Source organism: Aythya ferina (genome assembly GCF_964211825.1).
Source record: "Aythya ferina genome assembly, chromosome: 3".
Taxonomy (NCBI): domain Eukaryota; kingdom Metazoa; phylum Chordata; class Aves; order Anseriformes; family Anatidae; genus Aythya; species Aythya ferina.
In genome coordinates, this window is record NC_140298.1 from 4,569,473 (window position 1) to 4,596,934 (window position 27,462).

General features: G+C 37.1%; 1 protein-coding gene across 10 annotated transcripts in view; it reads right to left on the bottom strand.

Annotated features, from left to right (window-relative positions):
• The window catches only part of USP34 (ubiquitin specific peptidase 34), a 135,208-nt gene that overhangs the window by 98,380 nt on the left and 9,366 nt on the right, over positions 1-27,462 (bottom strand). For 9 of the 10 annotated variants that reach the window (XR_014691187.1, XR_014691188.1, XM_084513739.1 and 6 more), the window contains exons 2-6: positions 16,701-16,788; positions 14,563-14,983; positions 9,392-9,442; positions 9,026-9,175; positions 4,803-4,870 (exon numbers count right to left, since the gene is read on the bottom strand). Coding sequence is in view for 8 of the 10 variants with exons in the window: in XM_084513739.1 (XP_084369865.1) it covers positions 4,803-4,870; positions 9,026-9,175; positions 9,392-9,442; positions 14,563-14,983; positions 16,701-16,788 (778 nt within the window). In the remaining 2 variants the exon portion in view is untranslated. Of the gene's footprint in view, positions 1-4,802; positions 4,871-9,025; positions 9,176-9,391; positions 9,443-14,260; positions 14,525-14,562; positions 14,984-16,700; positions 16,789-27,462 lie in introns of those variants that run through there. The other variant, XM_084513738.1, reaches the window with a different exon arrangement.

Below are 27,462 nucleotides of genomic sequence, written 5' to 3' on the forward strand. Positions count from 1 at the left end.
TCACCTGGTCCACCCCCTTCTCAACCAGGGCCATGTCCAGATAGCTTTTGAAGATACCATACTTGCCTTTCCAAGTATAAATGGATCTACATTAGAAAGTTTATTGGCACTATTATGCTGGTCATCAATTAAATACGATCATATTTTTATTACCAGGATTAAATCTGCTGAAACTTGCAAAGTATGCTAAGCTTCATTTTAGTTGCGGAAGGATACAGTGGCCTAGGCCCGTCTCTATCAGTTAACAGCGTCCATTTTATGCTTTTACTGGTATAACTTAATTTTTAACAAAAATTAAATCTTTAGCTAGTACTGGCAATTAATACACATCTTTCCTTACACCGACTAGCTGTAAATTTACTGCACTGCTTTGCACAAGAACAGTGTCACTGGAGCAAGACAAAAGGCCTGGTCAGCCCAAAATAGACTCTCTAAAAGCAGATGAAAGATTTGTCCCGTATGTTACAAGAAAAAAAAAAAGAAAAGATGAAACTATGTACTACTGTGAATTAATTTATCTCTTCCTTTTATACTTTCAAATTTCTCATTAACCTGTGGCCATTAGTTTCACAATTGCGTTTGTATGAAAAACAAACTTCTGTTAAGCCTGCAACCTGATGACTGCAGTGGATGTTCTCCTCTTTTCATTTTTGAAAAACTGAATAATCATTCCCTATTATCTTCATATTGTTGTCTTCATATCACTCATATAACAGCCATTTTTGTCAAAAAGAAAAAAAAACAAAACACACTAGATTGCCTCTTCTCTTAATGACAGTTTTTGTCTACCTGCTTCGTAACCCTTTCTATCACCTCAGTAGTTGTTGTTACCTCTATGAAATGGTATTAACAAAACATACACATATATACATTAATTTTTAGAAGTTTTAGTCTGCTGAAACTATTTAAAGTTGCTGTATTTGGGGATAGAGTTCAGTTTTAAATGTGTATTTCCATTTTTATGTAACGCGTACAATCACGTCTCGTGCATCAGGACTTTAGCTACACAACTGTGAAATAATCTTTTTTCCCATAGTATGACTCCTTTGGACCACAGCTACAAAAAGTATATCAAGCCAAATGAGTCAGGGCTCTTCAGCATTACCAAGAATTAACTTAAGTGCCTAGCTACTGTCTCCTGACTGAAAACGTCAGGCTTATTACAAGAGTTTTTCATGACATTTAGTAGCAAAGAGTAGTCTTGGGTACTTCCATAAAATTCAAATTCTTAAGAAAAATACTTCTAAGCAGTAATTTGAATTCTTTCAGCTCCATTCTGTCTCGCTGTATTGCACAGAAAGCACCATGGATCAACAATTCCGTTTGGAGCTTCCACTCCCTCTGCATACACCAGCTCTGTGCTTGTGCCCTGTTCTGAGACTAAAAGGCTAACGCTGGAGAAAACTGCCACACGCAATTTCCTCTCAGTGTGTTTTAGAACAGAACGTCCCACTTCTTCCTAACTGGGGCAGAGACACAAACCCTTTGTAAACAAAATATCTCAAGATCGGTCTGAAAAAGGGACAGAGGAAGAAGGAAGAGCAAAGAAGGGGTTAGAACTAAATATGATATCAATCAGTAGTGTTGCTACACATAGCTCTCTCAGATTTTACCAGAGGAACATTTAGTAGGTGATACCACCTGTGAAGTCAAAGAAAGAGGAGTTTTAGGTCTTTCCCTTCATACTATCCAAGACTTTCTAGTGGTTTATAGAAGCACTTACAATAGCAGGCATACAAGTTTATCTCTTACTTGTAAAAATGGACTTCACTGATAGCCTGTTTCCTTCTCAAGGGCACAACTATCCATGAGACCCTACGTTTCAATGAAGTTTGCTGATGAAGAAAACGTTGTCCTCAAAATGACACTGTTCATTCACACCGCTATCGTGAAGCATCCCATATCTGGCATTATGTAGAACATCTCTCACCTCTGATCTTCAGGTGAAGTCAGCTGGAATCAACTATCTTTAAGTCTTGTCTTTCTTTTTATCACAAATAATATGGTAATTTTATCATGAGAGTTTTGCAATTTGAAATGAAGAACTGTAGGTTATTGTGATCAATAAAATCTTCCTTCTGAGGAAGTCAGAAATACTTTGCTTCCTTATTAAAAGACACCTTTTTTAACTTACATCTTTTATTTCTTTCCTAAACTGTTCAAAAGCATAGGGTTTTCAGAGGCAGGATATGAATACTATTGCTCTATTCTAGTTAATAGTATTTATTAGACTTGGTTTTAACAGGAGCAATGACAACTTTGCTAGTCCAGCAATTTGGACTAACAAAGTTTATATCCTTTAGATGAGACATCTCATGAAGGCATCTACCATGTGGCCATTATCAACTACAAAGGGTAGACGTCAGTGAAGAGAAACATCTGGGCATGCACGGTAAACTGCGTTTCTAGTTGCGGGGTTTCCAACATGCAGACAACAGGCCATTTCCAATCAACACAAGGACCATGACTTAACATGTATTTGATGTAATCATCTTCTTATGAAGGTTTCTAGCAGGGACCCATCTCTTTCAGATACTTTGAGTAACAGCTGTCACCAATAACATCCTCACTGACCACACATCCACCTCACTCCAGCATGGTGAAAGATGCCTCTGCAGCACTGTTGCTCCATTTGTCACCTGCCCTGGGAGAAGGGTCACACAGTGGGGTCCAGAGCACACAGGAGGCCCACTCCAAAGTGCGAGCAGTTAATTAGAACCCCAAGGGATCATTCTAGACTAAACCCCCCTCCAAGCTCTCTCAATGTCTTTGCAGAGCAGCAGAAGCTAATGCAGAACTTGTTTTAAAAGTGCTGTCTTGCAGTGCCCAGGGTTATGTTTGCTTTCAGATATGGAAGTAGAAGGCAGAGGGAGACCTTGAGACTCAATGAGGAGAGATCTGTAAGCTTGACAACCAAATGAGGTGAGCTGTATAAGCCATATTTTGCTGAAAGCATCTATGTTAACTTCTGTCCCCTGTAGAGATACAGCAGTAAAGATTTTGTTACTTGGCCTCCCAGCTTCATGTCTCACTTTTTAAGTGCATCTTCACAAAGTTTTGGACTTCATAATGTTGAGAAGTCCCAGATCTATCAGCATTCAATTGTAAAAAATGAAAACTGAGACAACATCCTTCTCTAAACTGTTGGTGGTTTTCAAAGGTGTATCCTGTATCAATGTTACCTTTCTGATGGACACAAATGTATTGGTAATAACATCAAACATCCATTTATGACAAAAAAGTGCTGACAAAGCATGTTTTAAATTAGATGCAAATATTTCACTAGTTAAAGAGATGAGGAAAACAGAAGAATAAAGCATTTTAATTCAAGTGACCCTAATTACATCTACAGCTACAAAGTAGAACATGCTTAAAGTATGATGCCAAGCAAGGGAGAATTAACAGCAGTATCTGCAGGGTGCTTTGTTCTGTCTCACTCAAGTTCCTTCTTACCAGTCTATCTCTAATTGTTGATCCTTCAATGCTCTGTTTATTTTCCATACACTGCAAGACGGTTAAGGCTCACAAACCAAATTCCCAAGTACATCAACAACTACGGGTTGAATATGTACTGGGACGAGCACTTGAAGATCCCCTGCTTGCCCCTCTGTGGCTGTTTTCCAGGCTGTTTCATGATTAATAATTACTTTTATAGGACTTCAAAGATAACACATCAGCATTAAGGGAGTGTGCACAGCTGGACTGTAACTCAAGAGTGATATATTTTAATAAAAGATCAGAATACTCTCCTGCCTGCTGGTATAATTTTGGTAGAAACCATGTTACACCAGGATAGGCCTGTAGCCAAGCAAATAATTTCTACACAGTGAAACTTATTTACAATTAAAACCAGAACATTTTAAAGTATGAAACATAGTTCTGAGCCTCACTGTTAGATGTATGTTTTTGTTGCCAATGTAATTATTATTTTTTAAGTGCGCTTTTACACTGGTACAATTAATGTAATCTGCAAGGGCACGTTTACTGATAACAGGGAAGTAAACTATGACCAGTTCAAGCACGTTTCTAATAGTACAGATACAGGAAACCCAAAGCCTTGGAGAAGTTGTGGGCACATACAAGAGCAGTGGCTTTTTATGTTGTCTGCACCAGAAAAAATTAAGTTTGGGCTACTAGCAGTGACCAGCCCCCACCCACATCCAAGCAGATATACAAACCCCAGATAATTTCATCAGCAACTCATTAGATTTTTTGCTATCGTCCTAGGAAAGGCAATAAAAATAAACTCCTTGTATAATTAAATATTTTTATAAGTACTTTAATTTTAAAGTGTTGATGATAGGCAGCTTATAAAGAAAATCATTGAGACTGAATATAGTTAGATACAGAAAAGTGCGAGTAGACTTTTGATCACACTTCAGTTCATGCCAGCTGGAAATACAGAACATAAAAATACAGAGCGGCATTAAAACTCAGTAGATGAAATTTCAGTGACTACCTAGTACTCTTCTACTTGTATCACCTCAGTGTAAATTTTCACTGAAGTTATATGAAGATACTGCAATAAGAGAAATAATTACAATTGATCCTGACACGACATATCAGAATGGGGCTGAATGTTGTATCAAAAATTCTATTCCTAAGATTGATCTGATTGATACTGAGATTAGGTAGATAGAAGGAGCTACCTCAACTAACTCTAAGTATTACCTTCATTCTCCTCATTGAAATAATACAGACAGAGCAATAACTTGAACAACTAGCAAGTATGTAAACTGAAATTATAAATAGGTGCTATCAAAAAGCCCTCCCAGGAACAAATTATTAAATTAAAAATTTACCTGATAACGTAAGTCCTAAAGGGTATAATGTGCTGCATGACAGCAGGGATGTGTAGCCATATTCTGATCTATAATGCAAAAACATAAATAGATAAAAAAAATCATTAATGACATTTAATAAGAATATTAAGAATGAAATATTGTTGATATATTTACATATGTGACCCCATTCTATAAAAAGGCTTTGTTGTTGTTTTCATGTTAATTTTAATAACTTGTTAATTTTCTCACTTTCAAAGCCATTAGCTGAAGAATGTTTCTGTGACTTAGAAACATGAGTTGCATTTTTTCTTCTAGTCATTCAGAAAATATGAACTTTGTATAAATAGTATCATACTGTCCAGACATCTCATTTCTGAATTTTCTGTAGTTTAAGTAGGAAAACCCATTGCTCAGCCATGTGGGGTTTCTTTTCCCCTTTTTTTCCTTTTTTCTTTTCTTTTTCTTTCTTCTTTTCAAGTCTCCATGAAGAATCTTGTTCCTTACAAATCTCTCCTAAATCAAGTAAAATCATTTGACTTACATTGATGCTTTGCTTCTTATGATTTATATACCCTACAAAATAAAACTGTTTTATAACCAGTGATTAAGAGAAGTTTTTTTTACTACCACATTTGCGTTCCCATGTTTACCATACTGCCTTTACCACTTTTGCAAAACTGTATGCACTACGAAAATGTATGCACAGAAAAACACCCTGAAACAGCTATTTAGCACTGCTGTGAGGAAGAGGACCAACCAAACTACTTACACAGGCAAAGTTAGAAGTTCCATCTGCATTTCAAAAAGGAATGCTGAGCCTGTTAAACCTGTTACAGAAAGACAACTACGTGCCAGGTAAGGGATCTAGCACAGATGAAATATTAGCAGCTGTTACTACTGACATAATTTTAATCATGCGTGCACACATATCTTCCAAATAGCTAACACCAACAATCACTCAAGGATGAAATGCAGAAAATTCTACATTATTCTTCTTGCTAGAAGAGAAAAATGTTAGGCAGTAGGAAAACTGTATGGCCAGTATTTATTTTAAACATTTGTGGAATTAGCCAAATAGCTTTGAGTCAGTTCTGGAAAAAATATTTTCAGACTTTTTACTCTGTGACTGTTAGTACACAATAACACTACTAACCTATTTTGCAAGACAAACCTGCCAAATCTGCACATTGCAAAAAAATACCACATTTGGAATAAGCTTCTGATTCTACTTGGTCTCAAGAAGGAAAAAAAAAAAAAGGGTCTAGCATGCCAAATATGGGAAGTGTAACTAGAAGATTTTTTGCTAGAAACAAAAATTAAATAACATTTTGACAAGGAATTGCAATGATGACAAAGATACTATTGTATTCAAACAATTTGATTTGGAACACAACAATCTGCTGTTTTCCGTATGCGAGCCAGCAATCCACAAGGAAATATTTTTTTATGGAATAAAAGTAGTAAAAGGGTTTTATAATTTTGTTTTCATAGCTTTCATTGTTTGTCTTAATTTTCGCTGTGTATTAATTCAAACTTCTCAAGCCATTTCATTCATCTAGATGTTTGCATTACATATGAATTTCATCCTCAGAATTGAATTAATTGATAATTTTATGTTAACAAAGGAAAATGTAATTTTTATCATGAAATTAAACCTAAATATACTAAATTAAATGACAAATTGAAATAATATCTAATATTGACTTTTTTTTTTTTAAATAAATCCACAACTTTCCTTAGACTTCTTAAGCTTCCACCTGCTTTTAAGATACAATATTTATTGCATCTGTTCTATCCTCCAGCTTCAGAGGTTCTTTCTTTTTTATCATCTGTTTTTTATAACATAATTCATTTCTAAAAGAGTGTCTCTCTTAACAGTTTGTACTTCTGACTTATGAAGATTCACACAGTAAAATTTAATGAACATTTTTGAAGTTGTCAGCCTATTTCTACTAATTCTTCTCCACTGAGAGGGGCAACAATTCCTCCACAACATCAAAAAACTAAAATTGTTCAGAATGAAGCAATGACAGACTTTACCAGGGATATTTAAACCCTCCACAGAACAAGCTGGAGGTCATGGATTTCTCTGCATCTGTTAGTTCTTTAAAGAGACCAACATAATGTCAGGTAGTTAAGCTGAGCAAATACCACAGAATATGAAATATGGGAAGAAAGGTGGAACCAAGTATATGACTAAAAAAAGGAGCAAAGGAATACTCTTAGGAAGGAACAGTCCTACCACAATAATGTTGCTAAGAAAGCATCTTGCCGAGCAGCAAGTTGGAGAAAAACCAAGACTGCCAACTAGACAACTCCCTGGGTGATGCAAATTGTGTTATATTACATTTGCTGGCTTTATTACAAACATAAACTTGTCTGATGAAGGCATTTACTCAAACTAGATCTTCTCTATACAAGAATTCAAGCAAACATCTTTTCAATAATTTTTCTGTCCTCTATACAAAGGAAACGCCACTAATAATAAGTAGCTCAGTTGCCCTGAACAATTTACTGATTTGTGCTAGTGGTCTTCTCTTAAATGAGCTTTTGCAGTGCACTTGATGAGACATACACTATTCTTTGTGGAAGAAACAGTGCAAATGCTTTCCAAGTTGAATGTTACTGCTTGTTAGTAGATGATTGATTTGACTTTGGTTTACTGTTTCCAACTTCATGTATTACACTTCCTGGAGCTTACTAAGCCCAACGTTTTAATGAGAAGTGATTAGTCCATCTACACTACAGACTTTGAAATATTTTTTGAAACATTTAAGGTAGTAGCTAAAAAACTCATTTGTCCCAACGACTTTAAATAATTCCATCATTACTACCTCTAATAATCGTTAAAATAAAGGCTATTGAAATACCAACTCTCAAGAGTTGGTGCTACTGTGAAAATGTATTTAACAGATAACATAAACTAGTTCCTGCCTTGCTCGATGGTACCACATAACAATTGGTCTGCTCACAAGTTTGTATCAGAAACTATTTGTATCAGAATCTATTTCATTTAGAACATGAAAATCAGCTACAACAGTTCAACTTGCTGCTTTGTCTCTCTGCTCATTTTAACTTAATTGAGTCAGGACATTACAGCAGAAACTCAGCTGATATACTGGAGCAAGAGATACCAGCAGGTTGTGCTGAGAACAGCCAGAGATGAAAAGCCCATCAGCTCATCACCTGAAAGCTCATCAGATCCTACAGAAAGGGCCAGAAACCTATCTTTACAGTTTAACATAAAGAGGTGCTGCAGCAGTCCTCCTGTGTAAGATTACAACTACTGAGCACATCATGGCCTTACTCATTTGTTCTCTGACCTACAAGTGAAGAACCATTACACTAAAAGGATCAGGAGGAAGCGATATGATCACCAACACCAGCTTTACTTCAGTGATTGGTTCCCTCTATGCAAACGTTTCAATACTCATTTAGAACATCATCCTGGCTGGTCAGGAACCGAACAAGGAAGGAGCAAAGATGTGTGGAAGCAAGGATCTGATTTTAAACATGTAATACTGCAATGAACCAATATAAAAATGATGTTAAACTCACTTTGTACAAGGCGTATAAAGCTATTTATTTCATTTACATCTGTACGTAACAGGACAGGACATGACTTCACATTCACATTATTGTAACTCTTCATATGTCCTTCAGAAAGAAGTTTTAATTTCTATTACCAATCTCTCTCTTCCAATCTCCTCCACTAAAATCCATTTGTAATTCTTCTAGTAAAAAATAGCTATTATTCCAAAATGGAAAAACAATGAAGGATATTGATTCTAAAACTAACTGAAAATAAAAGACAGCTCTCTCTACACTGCAAATGTTTATAACGATAAAAAATCACAGGAAACCAAAAGGAAAAGAAATCCCTTGTGCCATACAGGAAATAGGTAAAAAGTTAACGTAGCCTAAGACAGCTTAGAATATTTTCATGACACAACTTCAGGAACAAAAACGACATCTGAAACTGTCCTTACAGGTATTTTCTGAGGCTCCTACAATCTTGATGTCTAGGAATGATGAAATGATCCAAACTGGCAAAATTAATTACATGCCTACAGGAGATATATAGGGTTTGGATGGTGAAATGCTGCCCCAGTGGAGCAGCAGCCCTCACATTCCCAACAAGGACAACTTCCCTGCTCCTACAGTTCTTCCAGACTTCATTCCTTTTACTTGTTATGATGTGTTTAATAGTAAAAAAAAAAAAACGTAAAGACAACACTTACATTCGATACCACTGTGATAAATGCATGTGCTATAAGAAATGGCAGTGTCTCAGGGGTTCCGTATTCAAAACAATCCTTCATGAGGGAAAGGCCATTTTTTCCACAAAATAGACAAACATAGCGAAGCAAGTGCAATGGTACTTCTACATCCTAGAGAAATTAAAAAATAAAAAAGGAGAAGAATACGAACAATCAATGCTAGATCCATTCAGATATACAGGAAACACAAAATAAAATAAAAATATCATAACACAAATCTATACAGAGGAAGCAACATAGCTAATTTATATTACTATTATTATTTATATAATTATAAAATTGTAAGTTTCTAGGAGATATGTACCTACGTAAAAATGGACAACTTACATTCATGTCACAGAATGCCCCTAGTATATTGCTTTCTTGAGCAGAAATATCCTGTTTAAAGGGAAAAAAAATAATAAAATTAACTAATAGAAGCAATAAAAACATTTTTGTAGAACAAAACACAACTGATCATTAACAGGTATTATAGTCAATTAACAGAGAAATCAAAAACCTAGATTAGACGAAGCCAGAAGCTAAAGCTTTGCTCCAATTTCACACTCCAAAGCATATTTTTCTTATTTATGAGTTTACTATTGTTGAAATGCATTTGTAAGTACACAAACACACATTTAAGGTAACATCTCAGCAGTGGCTCTCAATGGCTGGGATCAAAACATCATTCTTCACCCCCCACCTACCCACCCTCCCTTTTCACCCTCAATAGCAATTTTTCAACAGAAATACTGCAAAGGGGGGTACAGCCTGGTGCAGTGGCTCCATATAATTCCTTAACTTCAACTATTATATTATTTTACATATAATGAAACACCTCATATAAAATTAGTGCCTAATGCTCTTTACAGGATAAAGCTAATTTAAGAGGAAGAAAGAATTGTATCACCTTATCAATCTGTTAGCTATCTGCTATGATGACAAACATATTTTCCAGAAGTACTAAACTGAAAAGAGTTTGGAAAAATAACTCTTCTTTTTAATGTTCACAACACCTACTTGTTGGGCAGCATAAAGCGGGAATTTTCTTTATTAGGGTTGTTACACATACTGTGTGTATCTTGCATGTGGCTAGGAGCAAAAGGGCACTCAAACTAGCATAAAATGCGACTGTAAAACCACAACATTGCCATGGATACTTGTAGGTAGTTACAGCACACCTTCTTCTTCCCATCTCTCCGTACCAAACACCCAGTTCTCATATTCACAATTCAAATACAAGTTTAAGATAAAGTTAATTTCTTAATGAAGTTTCCTGAACACATTTCAAATACCTCTGTAGGAATAAGCTTCTGTACACTATAGCACAGGATGCCAGAGGCAAGTGATTTTGGAGGGATTAAGTGTGATACAAACATTCTGAATTATTCAATATGCTGCTATTATATCTAAGCATTTATTTTCCTTTTTCTCCTGCTGAAATCTAAGTCATGCCTGAACTCGTGACACCGTAACAGCTATTTTTAAAACAGCTCTGAAGCCAGTAGGTGGTATGTTTTCAAGTAGCTAGAAAAGGTGTTCAGTGCTATGCTCACAAAAACTGCAAAAATACTGTGAGAAAATTCATTAGTTTTCTTGAATAAAATAAAGAAATAATTAATTGTCAGGTAGACTACAGTTCTTAGAATACAGAAGTCAACTCATGGAAGTTTGGTGCGTGAGCGCTTACTGAAAGCGTCACGGTTGAAAGACCGAGTCTGGAAATGTGACTTCTGTACTTGCAGATGTGAAACAGAACAGTCAGAGACCGAGAAATCCTGATGATCACCTTTATGAGGAAATAAGAGAATTCCTCATGGGAATCTAATATGCTATTAACAACCACCACTCCAGATGAACTATGCTAACTTAAGTCTGCCACAGACACAGTTTTGGGTGGAGGGTACTTAATTGGGGGTATCTTCCAAAGAAAGATTTACTTGAAAAACAAAAGCAAAGATGGCAACATTCCAAAGAACCAGAGGACTACAGACACCCAAATGACTGATTTTTTCCTCTTTCAATTTCACCTTCTTTCAAGAACTGCTGAACAGTTGGCTTACTCCCTTAAGATTCATTATTCATTCCTGTCTAGAGGAATTTTAAGACAGTACAAAGTTCAGGAGTGCATTTTATCTTTTTGCTTCTTTCTTTACAGGATTTTAAGAGCCTCCATTTTCACAACCTTTTTTCCCCTCTGAATTGCCCATTAAACCTGCTGCATAAAGTAAGTATAAACTGAATAACAGAGTATACAGTTTTGAACTGTTCTGCATGCAAGATTTCTTAAAATATATTAAATTGTCAAAAACACAAGCATATTTATAAAAATACTGAGTGTGTCTATTCTTTATCATTTAAAAAATGCAAAGACTTCTCTGTCTGGGCACCAAAAATAATGGTAGACTCCAAGAGGAATAAACAGTGTGTTTCCAGACTTCACCTTCACTGAAGCTTTATTCTTCAGTGTTCATGCCCTGAGATGAGCTGTCCTCTAAAGGACTACAACCAGCTCTGCTCTTCTGAAAGCACAAACTTAGTAGAAAGACATTTTTCCTTATGTTTCTGATCAGTTTAAGAAAAGCTGAGGCACGCTTTCTGTCTATACAGACCCATACTCATTCTACGCAGGTCAAGACTATATACTCGCCAGTTCTCAGGTAACATAAGCTTGATTTACTTCCACGTAACATACTTTCACTGTCCTCATATCCAGCACATTTCTGCCCTCTGCAAGGTCATGTTCACTTTGCTGTCAGAACTTAATTGTTTAAGGAAGCTTCTGGTGCTAACATGCAGCCCCTCTGGCTACCAACCAGTCTTTGCTTCTCATTTCACAAGGTCTTCACTTTCTCCAGAAGTGTCATAAATGTGTAACTGACAAAAATAGCTCTTAACCAGTTCTATTTAAGGACAGAGTCTACAGGCTGACATAGGGGCTGATATCCTTTTCTCTTGGTTTATTGTTCCTTTTTTATTTAAGCAAGCTTGGACTTCTACAATAGGAAAAACTTGTTACTTTCATATGAAAGTTCTTCTCCATCTGGTCAAGTGTAAAATGACACCTGGGTTACGCTTTAAGACTTGTATTCTGTTCACTGTCATTAAGAAAAAAAAGATTTTGGTTGTGTATGCAAAGACTAACGGTAAATATTGACCACTACTCATTACCAGAAGACAACACCATGTGAAAACCTTGCAGTGGAAGTGTTTAAATGACAGCCCAGTTGGTCATTTCTAGGCAAAGTGCAACCTCACTGGACGTGATGAATCAACCTGTAGAACTTCAACTCAGCAATCTGGAACAAGGAATTTCTGAAGTGGAGAGTGTACTCTATTTTTCCATCAGAAGTTTTCTCCTTTTCCAAGGTAGAGGAGGAGGGAGAGCTACAGTGGCTTTTCACACAAATTCTTGGTGGATTTGTTCTGTCCAGGAATCTATTTAGCTTACAAGTATTGATCGTACATTTAGAACAGGTATTTGTTGTTATTTTGATTCTAAGACTGATTTAAAACGAGAAATGCTCCCATTACCGAGACTAGTAATTTGTCCCAATTCAACTAAGATATGCTCTACACTGAAATCCAAAATTAAATTCTCAATCTCAGGAAATGAGTTATAGTAGCAAAAAGTTTTGACATTAAAATAGCTATCACTATTACTTTAGAATAAACCCTAGGGCTTCTTAGATATACAAAATCTCATTTTGTGAAGAAAAATAAAAAAGCTTGATGGTAGATGGCGGGACCTTTTAAATAAATAAAAACCACCCCAATAAAAAAGAGGAATAACATACATAGCAAGCGTGGCAAGCCAGCATAATCCATAATCCATACCTGGGCACACAAAAGTCTAGCAGAAAGGGAAAAAACACTTTTCCCTCACAATTTATATATTTTTAGCATAGCTAACGAATGAACATATTCAGTAATTCAAATGATCAATGCACCACATACACTCTCTACAGTGATAGTCACTCACAATGCAGCAATCTACTGCATATCTGCGGCCAATCATTTTATGGTTGCACATCAAGTGGAAAAGAAATCTCACCAAGCACTTTGATATTTTCTTTTTATCATTTGGAAGTGAAATTGAAAGAGAAGAAAAAAAATACATGAAGATGTCATTTAAAAGAAGTGTGTTTAGACATATAAAACCTGTTCCAGAATTGTTCATTGCATATTCCTATGGAACTAGTTTCAGTAGGCGTCCCAGAGGAGTACAAAAGCTAAATCACTTAAGCAGGCATTGATTTTCTTTTCTTTTTTTTTTTTAAATAATGAGATACATCAGCCCTCTTCAGTTTCTACTTGCAGAGGCAGAACTACAGATTTACGTATGGTTAAAGCTTAAGAGGCAAACCAAAATGAATGATGGGAAAACTGAAATCCACAAATCCTAAGCTGTGTGTCATTTCTCTATATACATATTTGTGGAACTACCGATGTTAAATTATGCCCATGTGTTTTGGCAGAAAAAATAAGAACAAAATCCAGCCCACTCAAAAAAAATGCTGTTGCCCACCCTACCCTACAATATTTTAAACTAGATTTATTGTTAAATGTGGCAGGATCCCTTCAACAACTAATTATATTGTGATCCCACTAGCATACATGAAAAGTGATGCATGATGACGTCTTTTCAATTTGAACTGAAGTTTAAAATGCAAGCTCAACTACTCATAGCTCCAATGGAGCTCTGAAACTAAAATTAAAAAAATAAAAAAAATGAGTTAACTGTAGTTTCATTCTCTATTCTTACTCTGAAGTTTGTTGGATAGAAGTTTTCTTTATACAGCTCTTCTTTGTTTACAGATTTTATAAGCTGTTTATATGTTAAGAGGCCATCACAAGTTGAAATAAAAAGCAAGCTTTCCATGAACTATGTTGTTTCAGCTAGGAAATGTTAACACTGTAATATTTATCTTGGAAACCATGAGTTAAATATTTGTAGGAGTTTTGAATGTGGTTTTTGTTTTTTGTTGTTTTGTTTTCATAATGCATTATTGAAAGTGTGAGTGGTAGGCGTAACAAGTATAACAGAAAATCGGACTCGCAGAACAAAGCTACTTGCTTTGAAATCAGTTATTCCCATCAATTAAACAGCTGTTCTAACAAGAAAGTCTGGTCTTGCACAAAGTTCAGTTTATGAAGCTTTGCTTCTAGAGCCATAGATCGTAATGAAAAGAAATTAGTAAACTATTAATGGGTTACCTTCTGGAAGAAAGGCTTCGCTACAGTCCCCTTTTTGCCTTCCTGTTATTTAAACAGTACAATAATTCAGTGTACAGTTCCATCCAACACTTATCAATATATTACCTATAACAATTAAGCATATTTTAAAGAAAGTGTAAGAGTATGTGTCATTTTAAAAGTTTCTCTGAAAAGATCTACTGAAGTCAACAGGAGAGCTGAATTTGCCCATCCTGTATGAAAGAACTATCATCAAACACAGTCTAGTGAGAACAAATAATCTTTCACAAAAGTAAAAATATACACATAAAGATAAGATATACCTCTATTGTGGGATGAGTATTATGCTTATAAGCAGTGTACAGAGGAAACTGAATCTGAAAGATTTTTGCCACACACAGCAACAACTTTTCCTTCTCATCAGTGCTCCATAAGCTAAAAGCATCAGTGTTCTTTGCAGACTCCTCCTCTGTCAGGACACAAGTTCTTGCAGAATCTATTTTTTTCTCTATAGATTTTTGCCGTTCTCCATTTTCTTCTTCATGAGACTCTCTTTCTACATTCAAGGGCTCATCAGCATGATTACTCTGATCTTGCCATGTTGAATCTATATTAATAGTGCAATGTTTACAGAGCTGGTCCCGCAGAGCTTGAACTTGGGCGATCACTAAGTTAATAAGCGCACATACTACTTGGTTAAAGATCTCCAAATGTTTATACTCCTTGAAACAGCACAGACATTGTCTGTAAGAAAAGAGAAAAAATAAATAAATAAGAATTCCTGAAGTAGCTAAAAACCGAAACAGCTAGAATGACAAATTCAGTAAGGCTAGACTCTATTAAGTTAGTAACGAGAAAGCAAGGATAAATTCTAATACATAGGTGACTAACCAAAAGGACTCTGCACATGAAGACTTCTCAAACAGAATATGTGACAGTCATGAAAGCAAGAAGTCTAAATAAAACTGACACTTCCTAGCAGCAAGTTGGAGTCACAAAGGCTTCCTTAAACCCTGTAAACATCCAATTATTTCAGTTTAAAATACACATAAGGTATCTTACAGGTAAAGTCATTGAACTGCTAACGAAATAGCGTTCTTGAGTATGTTCCTGAATCCCTTTCTTCACCTGGATTTCTCTATCAATACCGCTGCACTAAACCACCTGGTAGGCTTGTTAGCTGTGTAAGAACTATTTTTTATTTTTAATTTTATTATTATTTTTTTTAATCAACAGGTCAGCAAGATAATTTCTAATTTGTACTGAGTATTTAAACTCGTGTCCTCTATCTGCATTTGGATAGAAACCCCATGCACATCAGCACCCTTTACCCAGATGGGAAAAAACAATATTGTCTTCACCACTTTCTTCACTTCATAGACTCAGAGCTTATTCCTCTGAATATCTACCAATACACCGTAGACTGAAAATAACAAGGAGAAAACTACGTACTGTTCCTCCATCAATAAAATAAGAAAGTCAATCCACTTATCAAATTAGAAAACCCTGTATTATAGCTTCAGTTGTGGGCAAGGATAACTAGATATGCCAAAGATGTTCTGGGTGCACGAACATCCAAGACAGGTACCCTAGAACCTATTGTACAGGAACATTTGCTTCTTCCATGCAAACAAGGCAATCTCCACATTCCAAACAAAAGGTGAATGACAGTCCCCTACAAGGATCTAAATCCTGGAGAATGTAGAGGAAAAAAAGCAATCAATAAGCATGGGGACTTCCATGAAGACAAAAATTAGAAGTTACATGCTTGTAACAGTATTTGAGTTGGACTCATCACTCTCTCACTCAAACTATACTAAATGATGCAACTGCTATAAGAACTGGAGCTGTCTTCCAATTGAGGCCTTTCTCCTGTTGCATGCAGCACAACGGACCTCAGTCCATAAATATAATTCTCAGCTACTACAGTAATATAAAAATTGTACATTCCATTTCTAAAAAATAAGCAGAAAGAAGAAAGGGCAAGAAAGCATCAAGAAGAGATTAAAAAACCTCTCCCACAAAGAACTGAATTTAATCTAGAAACCTGGCTTAAACAATAACTTGTGAAGAAAAAAGAGACAAAGAACTCAGAACTATGACAGGCAGAGGGTGCTGCCTCTCTTGAGGGAACACAAACATGGCCTTGAGCTACAGGACTTAAAGAATATACATTTTGAATATAGATTTTTTTTTTTCATTGGTTCAGACAAAGTTAATATTCATTATTACCCACTTTCAGCACAGGTACAGTGATGGAAGCATCTAAAACTTCTGGTGCCAAGTAGAAAGAAAAAGCCTTTTAATATCATTTAAGTGTCTTCACCCATTTGAAAATAGATTCTTGTGATGTACTAGTAAACAAGAGCTCTAGTTCACAGTACAGTAAGTTTTGTATGAAGGGAAACATACAGTTGAGATTCATTATCATCAATATTCAAACTCATGAAAAAAAAAATACCTTTGTGTCCAGGAATTGATGTAAGCAAATATCTTGAGCGCATGTTCCTTTCTGAGCTGCAACCCATCAGCACCTTCAATGTCAGATACTGAAGGAAAACAAAAATATATTAGTGTTAAAAAAAAAAAAGCATGTAATTGCTGTATTTTAATTACAAATCGTCTTTGTTATTTAAGTAAAAAGCAAAACATAGATAGATTTATTTATTTTTTTTTAAATATGCTTTGTAGTAATAAACACCAGTAGTCAAGTTACAGTAACTTTATGTCAACGGTTTTTCAGTGGAAACTGAAGTTTCCAAACCTACCTGTTGCCTTCGGTAACCAGGAATGAAGTTTCAATGCAACTAACTTTAAAACAGATATTGTGCGGTAATATTGGACACGGCTGTGAAAATCAGTCATTCAGAACAGCTCCTTCCTTCTTCTAATCCAATACCCTGTATTAATGGTTAATGGCAACCTCTTCAAGCACAGAAAACTTAGAAGTGATAGTAACCAGGGACATCTTGTGCGATTTATAATTCCACAGAGCTCTACTGTAGAAACAAAGGTTTCATGTTCCTTAATCACACACTTTTGATTAAAAATGCCTCATTCTTTAACTGAAAGGGACAGACAAGTGTTTCAGAAATGGATGCTCAGAGAAAGGTTTTTTAATCTATGTAAGAATCTAAATAGCTAAATTTACAAGACAGCTGAGCATAAAGTACTCTTCATAAGCCCCACTGGGAGCTACTGATTGATGTGCATTTTCAAATATCAATCTTCAATAATTTCACTCATTAGCCTTTTTTTTCTCCCAGATTTTAAAAGTATGCATCTTGAGATGACCATGAGACCTTAACTTCCTTTTCCTGATCAGATAAAGGTCAGGAAAAAGACACTATCAAGATAAGAACAGATGTACAAGCTACATGTAAAGCAGTTCATACTACTTAAGCTGTTGGTTATTGTTTTCAAATATAGACATGGCTTTACTGAAATTTAACTGTACCAACCGACTAATTGGCAAAATGATAAACATTTACCACACTTAGTAGAGCCAGATACCAGAACAGTTTTGTACCAAATTCAAATCTGAAAACTTTCAGTGAGTTATCATCAAGTATTCCACCTTCATCTAAAAAATGTTTACACCCTCTAATAAGCCAAACATCAGTAGTTCACCCTTCCAATTCTGTATCCACCAGTTATATATATTTGAGCACTGGACTCTGCCTACCGGCCACATACCCTTCTCCAGCTATCAACACAAAATTCCCATTTGCTCCTTGCCCTAGATTTCCCTGTGGTTCTACAATTATCTAATTACTACACAAATTGAGAATGTTAGGGTTCTTCTTTAAGTTGACCATTTCACTTCATAATAATCTATTCATTTCCACCTTTCACATGAAATTTCAAGTATTACGTGCTTACAAAGCTCCTTCACAAGTAAGCTTTGTGGGAAAGGTTCTCTAACAAAACAAGCACTGCAGAACCCCTGCCTCAACCTCCTTCCCAGCATCAGGCTTGCAAGGTCCTATGTGAACTGTCAGTAGAGGTTTCCAAAAACTAAAGCTAATGAAATCCTGCTGACACAGATCAGAGAGTAAACTTAAGAAGAACGCCACTTCAGAAAATTCACACAAGACAAATAATTATATTATTTTTGAAATAAGGATATTATATATGCACATGTGTGCATATATGTGTATATAAATATATAAATAATTTTTAAAAACATTGAGAACTGTCTCAGGAGGATACTTACAAGTGACACTCCTCTGTCTCACTTGAAGATCCCTTTGTAACACTTGGGCAAGGTACCAAGCTGACAAGCAGATGGCCACATGGGTATCCCTTAATACTTTGTTATTTTAAACCCCAGAAATTACCAAGACACTTGACTTTAAGGCCAAAGTTTAGCACCGGAGAAGTCAACAACTGTGTCAAACAACTTAGGTCAATCTTACAACAAAAAGACAAACCAAAACAAAAGTAACACCAAAAACCACCATCACCTTACTCGGTGTAAGTTCATAAAACCTTGTTTTTCTGAACGTTGTTAACTTTTTCATTAAGATGAGTTCTTTTAAACTTGACACAAAAACCTCTGACAATAACTGAGTAGCAGTGAGCTGATTTCTAACTTGGACAGTCTGACACACACATTGCTACATTTATAAAAACATTTCCCTACTTAAAAATATGCTCTAAAAAGTCACTAACACCCAACTTGCAGAGCAGCCTTTTCTCTGTGATAGTCTGAAACACTTCCAAACCCCCTCCTTTTAAGAAAGGTACACGAAGTTCAGTAAACTGGTCCCTCCAAAGCAGCAGCTAGAATTGCCACATGAAGTGTACAGATGCTAAAAGTTATGGAACACTGAAGCTTATGCCCCTGGCTCAAAATAATAATAATAATAATAAAAAAGCACGTGCACTAGTAGGAGAAATTGGGTATTTGTAGAAAGCTTATACATTCTACATCTCACACATAGATCAACCTCAACTGGTCTTATTCATTAATCATTGCTAATTAATAGAGTGGCAACCTGTACACTTCATGTTTTGTGTTTTGTTTGGTTGGCTTTGTACTTTTTTTGTACTTTTGTAGCATTGTTCTTTTTCCTGGAAGTACTCAGGAAGCTCAGAACAGAAGCAACCAGAGGCCGCAGTCTCCCAGTGGATTTCATCAGATCTCAGTTGGTGCCCTTACCAAAAGGGGCAGTGGCACATCCAGCAGGGCTTCTCCTACCGGGCCTTACCTCAAGCTCTTTTATCCCTCTGCAGAAATGACACTTTTCAGCTGAGCTGATTTATGTTAGCACTACCAGAACTTAAATCTTAGGCTTTGTAGTTCTTGGCTCATTCTGAATATCAACTTTGGGGATACCCATTGATTTACGGCACCTCCCTTTAGGGCCACATGCAGCTTCTGATACAGCAAAAATTGCTTATGAAGCCTTTCTATCCATTTTTTATCGAAAGAAGTGCAGATAGAAAAGCAATAAAAGCAACTGCACTCATCACTCCTGTGCGTTTCTTGGGTTAGTCAGTTCTGTAAGGACTCCCTTGCTGCATATGATTTCACTTCCAAATGATATCTTTCTTACCTTTTGAGCTCGTTTTCATCTATCTTGAATGGGCCAATAGTTAAGACAGACTCATCTGCTTTTAAATAGAGCACGTCCTCTACTTCTCTCCCATATTCAAGCATCCTCCAACACCTGCTGTCTCCCCCGTCTCCCACACTTCCAGTGTTTCAAACCCAGCACTGAAAAATCACCAAACTTTCTGAAAAACTTTTATTCTGACAGTCCCCTTTCCTGCAACTTCATTTGGTGGCTAGGACCTTCCCTTGTTTCCTAGTTTCATACGGACAGAAGTGATTCCTGCGGGCATACCTGTGTGCTTTGAGAGCAGCAGAAGCATGCCAGAGTAGCACCCAGGGTGCTCCTATCTGTCCTGAGTACCCCCCTCCCTTGCAGCCTAGGAGAAACAAGCAGCGGGACGTGTCGGCTGTGTCGTGAGTCAAGCAGCCTCTGCCTGGGCTAAACACTGGGGAAAACTGCCTGCTGCAGCCTGTTTTAACCCAAAGCAAGCACACCTGGAACATGAAAATTTTAGGAAATGCTGACCTAATGAATTCCCCACTTGAAAGGGAGACATCAAAATACAACGAGCCTCTATTGCTATTGAATTGGAAGACGTGTGAGAATACAAGGGCTGACTCTAAACTGCCTACACTGACCCAAATTAAGAATTCAGTAAGGATTAACAAGATGGGCTCCAGAGCTTTAAAACCGGTCCTCCCAAGATCTCTCAGTGCCTCTTTCAGTAGTGGCCCCCCGCTCCTAGGCTCAGCTTCTTTGCCCACCGTGTCCAGTGGCTGCTTCTTTCTCCAAGCTCTTGCAAGCCAGCAACATTAGAGGTAACTTCTCTAATTTACTCCCAGAGCTCAACTTTCTGCTCCTTCCCTGAATCTGCTCCAGCAAATTTTTCTTCTCACTCAAAGCCTTTTAGATCTTCTTCTCACTCTCCAGTCCTTCCTTTTTCCTGTACCTTGCCCCCACACAGACAGCTTTTCCCTGCTCTAGATACAGTTTCACAATCAGCACAACCCACTCCCCAGGTCCACACCGCTCACAGCATCCATGGCCGTGCATTTCCACTACTCCCAACATCCATCACCCCTCCGGCAGGAACCCAAAGACCCAACAGAGAACCAAGCAAGTCCAACTCACCAATCTAACTAAAAACCATTTTTTTTTTTTTTTTTTTTTTTTTTTTTTGTCAGCTTTGTAAACCACCGAACCCTCGGAGTTCATCAGCAGGAGGTGCTGGGAAGGAAAGCATGAGGACAAGACTGAGGGAAGCAATCACCTTCAGTGACCAGAAGGGTAACTTTGCCTTATCCCACCCGGAGCAACTGCCCATCAAAAGGTGAACAGTCTGAGGATACTGCTACTATTAGAGCACGGAAAAAAGCTGAACTCTGAAGGCCTTAAACAGATCCATCTGAGAGAAGGCTAACCAGCAGGAAGGAGAAAGCTTGGTATGGAGGCAAATTCCAGCCAAATGTTTTACAACTACCATGTGGGGACTTTTTCCAGAACTGCGTCATCTCATTTCACTGACTCCACAGCAAGACTGTTCAGAGACCTTTCTGCCACCGTAACACCACACTAGAATGAACTGAGCTACTTAACTGACCCAAAATAATAATTGCTTAGGTTTTTTTGTTTCCTTTTTTTTTTTTTTAAATAAAAAATAAAAAAAAACTATCTTCTAGGGCATAGTTTTCAAATACTTCATTTTTAGAAATTAGACATACTTAAAACGTAATGGTTTATTGAAGTAGTTCACAAGAGGCGAAAACCCATGATGGTCAAAGTAAAAATTTGACACATTCCAGGAAAAAAAGAAACTCCTTGTTTCTATTTCCCTTCACTTTCACTTCACTTTGCGAGCCTTAAATTAAAACACGAGTGCTATGTGATAGGGTGATTTGTTAAAGGTATTTTACAGTACTAGAAACAACATGATCTCCTAAACAAGGAAAAAGTCCACTCAAAAAGCTACTAAAACATTACAGTAGACAAGAAAAATATATCGTCCCCTTCTTTGCAGCTTTTGTAACTTCAACTGTGAACTAATGAAGCTCCGGTCATAAGTGCATTTTTAGCAAGAACTTCAGAGCTAGAGGAACAGACTGTAATTAGACCTCAAGGACAACCACCATGCTAGACTTGTGAGGAATATCTTATATCCAAAGGTCACTTATCACACTAAGCACAAAACCAAATGGCAAGTAAAAATAATCATTTTTAAAAGTGATTTTCCCTACTTTCAGAAACAAAACTAAAAAGGAGGAGGTAGACAGAGAACACTAAGTAATATTACAATTCCTACGCATTCAAACCTGTAACACGTTCTGGTTGTATACAGATTCTGCTCCCTTCCCCCAGGCCTCATCTGATATCAGCTTCTCATGGGAAAGAATAGATCACTTTCAAAATGGACATTATTCTCAGAAATTGTTTCCCGATACTGACTAAATAGAGGAAATGAGAGCCACGCGCTAAGCAAAATACTATTAGGACAACAACGCTAATCTTAAAATAAATATATACATAGCCTTGTATAGAATTACCATCATTCAAATTGAACCAGTAAATATTTTATACACATACATGCACTGAGATGTTTTTCGTTATTTGCTGGAGTTTTGTTTATGATTGATAGTAAATCAGACGACAGCCAGAGCTTAGCCTCTCCCATTCCCTTTCTCCTTCGACAATTGGAATTCCTCCTTTTTTTATTAAAAAAGATTCACGATTGCCTTAAATTTATTCATAAGAGTTCTTCTAGACCTTTACAATGCCATTGCTGATGAGCACATAAAAGAGCTGTGTCAATCTGAAGTTCAACAGGAATAGTTTAACTGTTCGTGCTTCCCCATAACTTTTCAGTGAGAAAAAAAAAAAAAAAAAAAAAGTCTTCTTTCCATTCCAGAGTCTCCGTAAAATAAAACCTCCCCAGAACATTGATTGGGTATACGTAATCAGAAAGTACTGGAACACTACGCAGGATATACTATTATCTAAAAATAGCCAGTTAATTCTTCAGCATTAGAAATATTGTTCGAGTGCCAGGGTTCATACATGAAAAATCAGATCTGTCACTCAAAATACTGCAGTTATAAAATTATGTATGGTTAAGGTGCTCCTAAGTGCCTCTATGATGTATTCATGACACTGAGCTGTCAGTGGCCACCCTCATCATACCACTACAGCACAGCATACTGGTAACTATACCCACTTCCATCCCAGAACGTACCTGAATTCCTTTTAAGTCTAAATCTAACTCTAAATTTCTTAGATTTATAAATGCTCCAACTTCATTAAGTTATTTCCTGCAAACTTGTAATTCCAAGCAAAGTATACAGAGATGACAAGCAAGTATTACAGAGACAACATACTTGAAGATAGGAATTAACAAACCTTTTAAGTCTCATTTCCTTAGAAAAACAAACCACGACCAAGTTACTGGCCTCTGTCAGAGGCTTATACTTTTAAGCATAAAAGCAATTTCAAGAAATACAAGAAAGTTTTGCAAGTCTAAGCAGTCTCTTCTTCTGAATGAAAATACAGAGGCTGTGCAAAAGCATTCGGTAAAAGCAGTTAGAGCTGGCGCCCCAGCAACCCCCAAAAGCAGTCACAGTTATTCAGTGTGGTTCCTCACAGCCCTTCTTCAGACGGCCTTAGGGGTTTTACTGTAATTGTATACTCCAACAAACAGCATAGGTACACAGAGTAGCATTGGCCATGGTATGTTCATCAGACAGACCGCCTGTAAGACACAGCTTCACCAGAACAGGGCGAATCAGCTGATCTTAGGTAATTTCTATCTTTAGGCATCTCCCCGGTTCCCTGCAAATACCACAAAGTTATTCTCTCTTTGAATCTCACTCTCTTCATTTAACATACATTTCCCTTTCCATTCCATCTCCCTCACCCTCTCCAGCAAACGTGTATTTTTCTTTTACTGTAAAATGCTAAGGCAGTCTGGAGCAAAATAGCAGAAGCTGACACTGAAAAGCTGTATGAAGAAATTAAAGAATTCTCATCTTTCAGAAGCGTTGCCATCATGCAGCTTTCCACGTGCTAGGTCACGATTGCTCTGGGTTAAAATGCCCCTTTAAAACAGCCACGGACTTTTAGTAAAACCAACAGCTGTCTTTATTCAGAGCAGCATGTGACTTTCACCTGCCTGAAGCAAACATACCACAGCAACTGCTTCTGAGGAGAACAGTTCCACATGAAATTATTTTTAATGCAGTCAAAGTTTGATGATCAGTGGATAATTTATCAGGAACGCTGTAACTGGTTCTACCCAGAACAGCGAGGATGAATTATCACCTAGATAATCTCTTATCTTAGATATACCACCTGAAACACAGAACACAACCGTACTGCTTCAGTCAGCTCAGGCCCAGAGAAGCACTGCATCTTTCAGCCACAGCAAAGCTTAAGACACGACGTGGTGGTGAACCCACACAGTTCCCGGAGTCAGCCATAGCTCAAAGTCCAGACGCTGCATCCACACAGTACTACCTAGCAATTGAAATGTGACCCAGCCTAGGTAGGACTGTGAAATCCCCAGTTCATGCTGGGTTATGCCAGCAGCAGGAGAACCCTGGCACTGCCAAAAGCCTGCAGAGGCCCAGCGCAGTGTCCAAGCTCTTACATTTCCATGGAAGCCCAAGAGAGGAGAGCAATATCCTGGTGGCACAGCACAGGTAAGCCTGGGTACAGAAGGGTTTATGAGCATATATAACGGTTGGTCATGTCAGACACGAGATGTCTGTGAAGAGACCTGTGCACTGTATTTCCTAGTACTTCTGCTATCTCAGGATTTTCATCTGCAAAAATATTGCGCCCCTGCTTCTCCAGGGAAAGGCAAGTTATACATTACTAAGGAAAAAAGCTATTTAAAAAATTACATTTCTTTTAGTCTTATTCCAGAGTCCTGTTTTAACTCAGTGTCATAAATTATCTTTAACTTCAAATGAGATGTTACAATTCTGAGAAGAGTACATCTTCAAATTAAAGTTGTTACTCCTCTTCTTTTAATAGAAAAAAAAAATAAATCAGCTCAGTTAAAGCAGTATTCCCATACAACCAGGTCTGCTTTACATCACCTAAACGTACACTACACGCAGAGAGTCAGACTGCCCATCATAAATATTTGACAATGCCCACTTTAAGTTTCTTAAGGAATCAATTCAGGATTGGACAATTATTGCATAAAACCAGACTTTCCTAGCATATCACTTATTACTCCAACATAAATTTCAAAGCTAGGGCTAACACTGACAATGCTGAAATGAATGCTCTGGTAAATTGTTGCTTACCTCCAGCTTAAAATGGAAGTACTTACTTGCATTCTTTCTTTTTAATAGCAGTACTTTAGAAAACAGTATCACAACTTGAACAACTGTGGTTTTGAACGACTTCTCTTCACGTACCCCAGCTCTGAAACTTTTAAAAATACTTTAAAGTGAAAGCACTGATCTCAAAGTTTATCAAACTGTTTTACAAGTAGAACAAAAATGTAGCTTTTGGAACTTTGTTCGTGCAATTAAAGAGGCTTTCTATTAGTCTTAATTAAAAGTAACAAGGAGTGCAAAAATGAAAAGAAGTACTCCAGGAAGCATTCTATTTTCAAGAGGGAACCTTGCAAATTAGTTTAGCTGTACTCCTTGGCACGCTATGAATCAGTTACAGAAAACAACAATTGCTTCCCCCCCCAACAAAAAGAAAAAAAGGCCAGAGCCCACAACTGCATCCATCTCCGTTTACAAACAACTTATAACAAAAGCACCTCATAACTGTTTTTGAGCTTTTAAGGACAAAATCTGAGAGACAAATATTAATTTGTTTCTTACAAAGTATATCTGAGCCTGCTTAAACAACAAGATAAGAATGATAAACGTGCAGTGGGTCATTACACTAAACAGAGCTTCAGGCAGTTCCCCAGAAAGCCCAAGAGCAGCTTGCTGAATATTTGAACTCCAAGGCATTATTTGTTTTCATCAAAACAGACACAAGCAACCCTCAATCAGAAAGGAAAATAAAATACTGAGAAAGGATTGGCAAGCACCAAGGTTGCTCTCAACTTTCAAACACACGCTCAAATTTTAGTCACTTTTACTAAATAATCGGTACTTAATAATTCACTCAAACATCATATTCAGCAATTTATTGGTAATGCAGTGCATTTTTTTTTCTTAAAGCTAGTAGGCCAAAACAAATGAAAAATTGCTCAAAGCAATGTCTGTGGTCTATATAGACATCTCCAAGACCGCATTAAGTTTCGCGACAAGCATGCACTCCCATCAGAAGACATATTTACAGATGTCATTTTGGTATAATCAAGTATTTTGCAAGTCAAGTATCAGCAAGTGCACACAGGTCAAATCTATAACCGTGGCTACACACAACCTAGAAGCCAACCCACTTTGGAAAGATTCAAACTGATATTGCTGTTAAGACTCAGTGAGCTTTCAGTTAGCGATGAAAACCCAATGTGATCAGAACTATCTGTTTTAAATAGTGTATCAGCAGACAGAGCACTGAGACTTATGATATAGAATGCTTTGTGGTGTAAGCCCAATTTCAGAGATTACTAATAAAAAACTTCAACAAAAAAGTCTCAGAGGAAAAGAACTACTGTTTTATACACTAAGAAGCAGGGTATTCCTACCTGTGAAAGAAGCCAGAAACCAATCAATGCAGCAAAAACACAGACCATCCTTAACTAAGAAAAAGAACTTACTTGTATTGAGTTTCTGAGCTTACATTCCCCAGCACTATCCTACAATACTTTCAAGAAAATACTTTCAAGCAAAATAATTAAATAAATTAAACATCTGCTCGGACTTGTGTCAACAGATAGATGCCAGGCAGCCTGGGATGCAATTCCACCATACACCTCCTGACTGTGATACCAAGCGATGGAAAAGGGTGGCTTAAAACGTATTATGCAAGCCTTTCCCAGACATGATTTCCTAAATTCCGCAGTAGATGTTGATATCCTGGCCCTTCTACTGCTTCTCTGGAGCTGTCCTCCTGTGCAGACATGCCAGTGCCCATTTCAAGCACTGTTCATAGCTCCTCTAAACAGAGGTAGGAGAAAACGCTGTCAGTTTTCTCGATGCTCAAGAATTTTAGAATGTAAACTGATCCCTAGATTTGCCAAAAACTGAGACAACCAGCAGAAGGGAACTCTGGAAAACTCTAGTTTTTCAGCCCAGTCTCCCCACACCATGAACATGAAAAAACAATTTAAGTAGTGGTAAGAATAAAGGGGTTTGTGTTGTAACAAATTCAGAGCAGTTTAATAGTTATACGTCACAGATAAACAGGCAACCGACTGTTTCCTGACAATTAAATTAAGCACTCATGAAAAATTATTACTTTTCCCTCAAATAGGTTGGGAAGCACAGTACAGAGCCTGAGAGAGCAAACCCTGCACAGCACAGCATAAAGCACTCACACTAATCTCACACGACTTCTCGAACCATGGTTTTTGTCCAGGGGTACACTTCAGTGGCTAACAGACTGCCTTTTCAAGAAAAATCCACTTGTGGCTTAAAAAGTGGAACATCTGCTCTTGTGAACGTAGGGAAATACTTCAAGTTTCAAGGATGCTGGTTTTACACAAAACGAGAAATTAGAAGTGATGTGCTTCCATAGCTGGAACAAAAAACT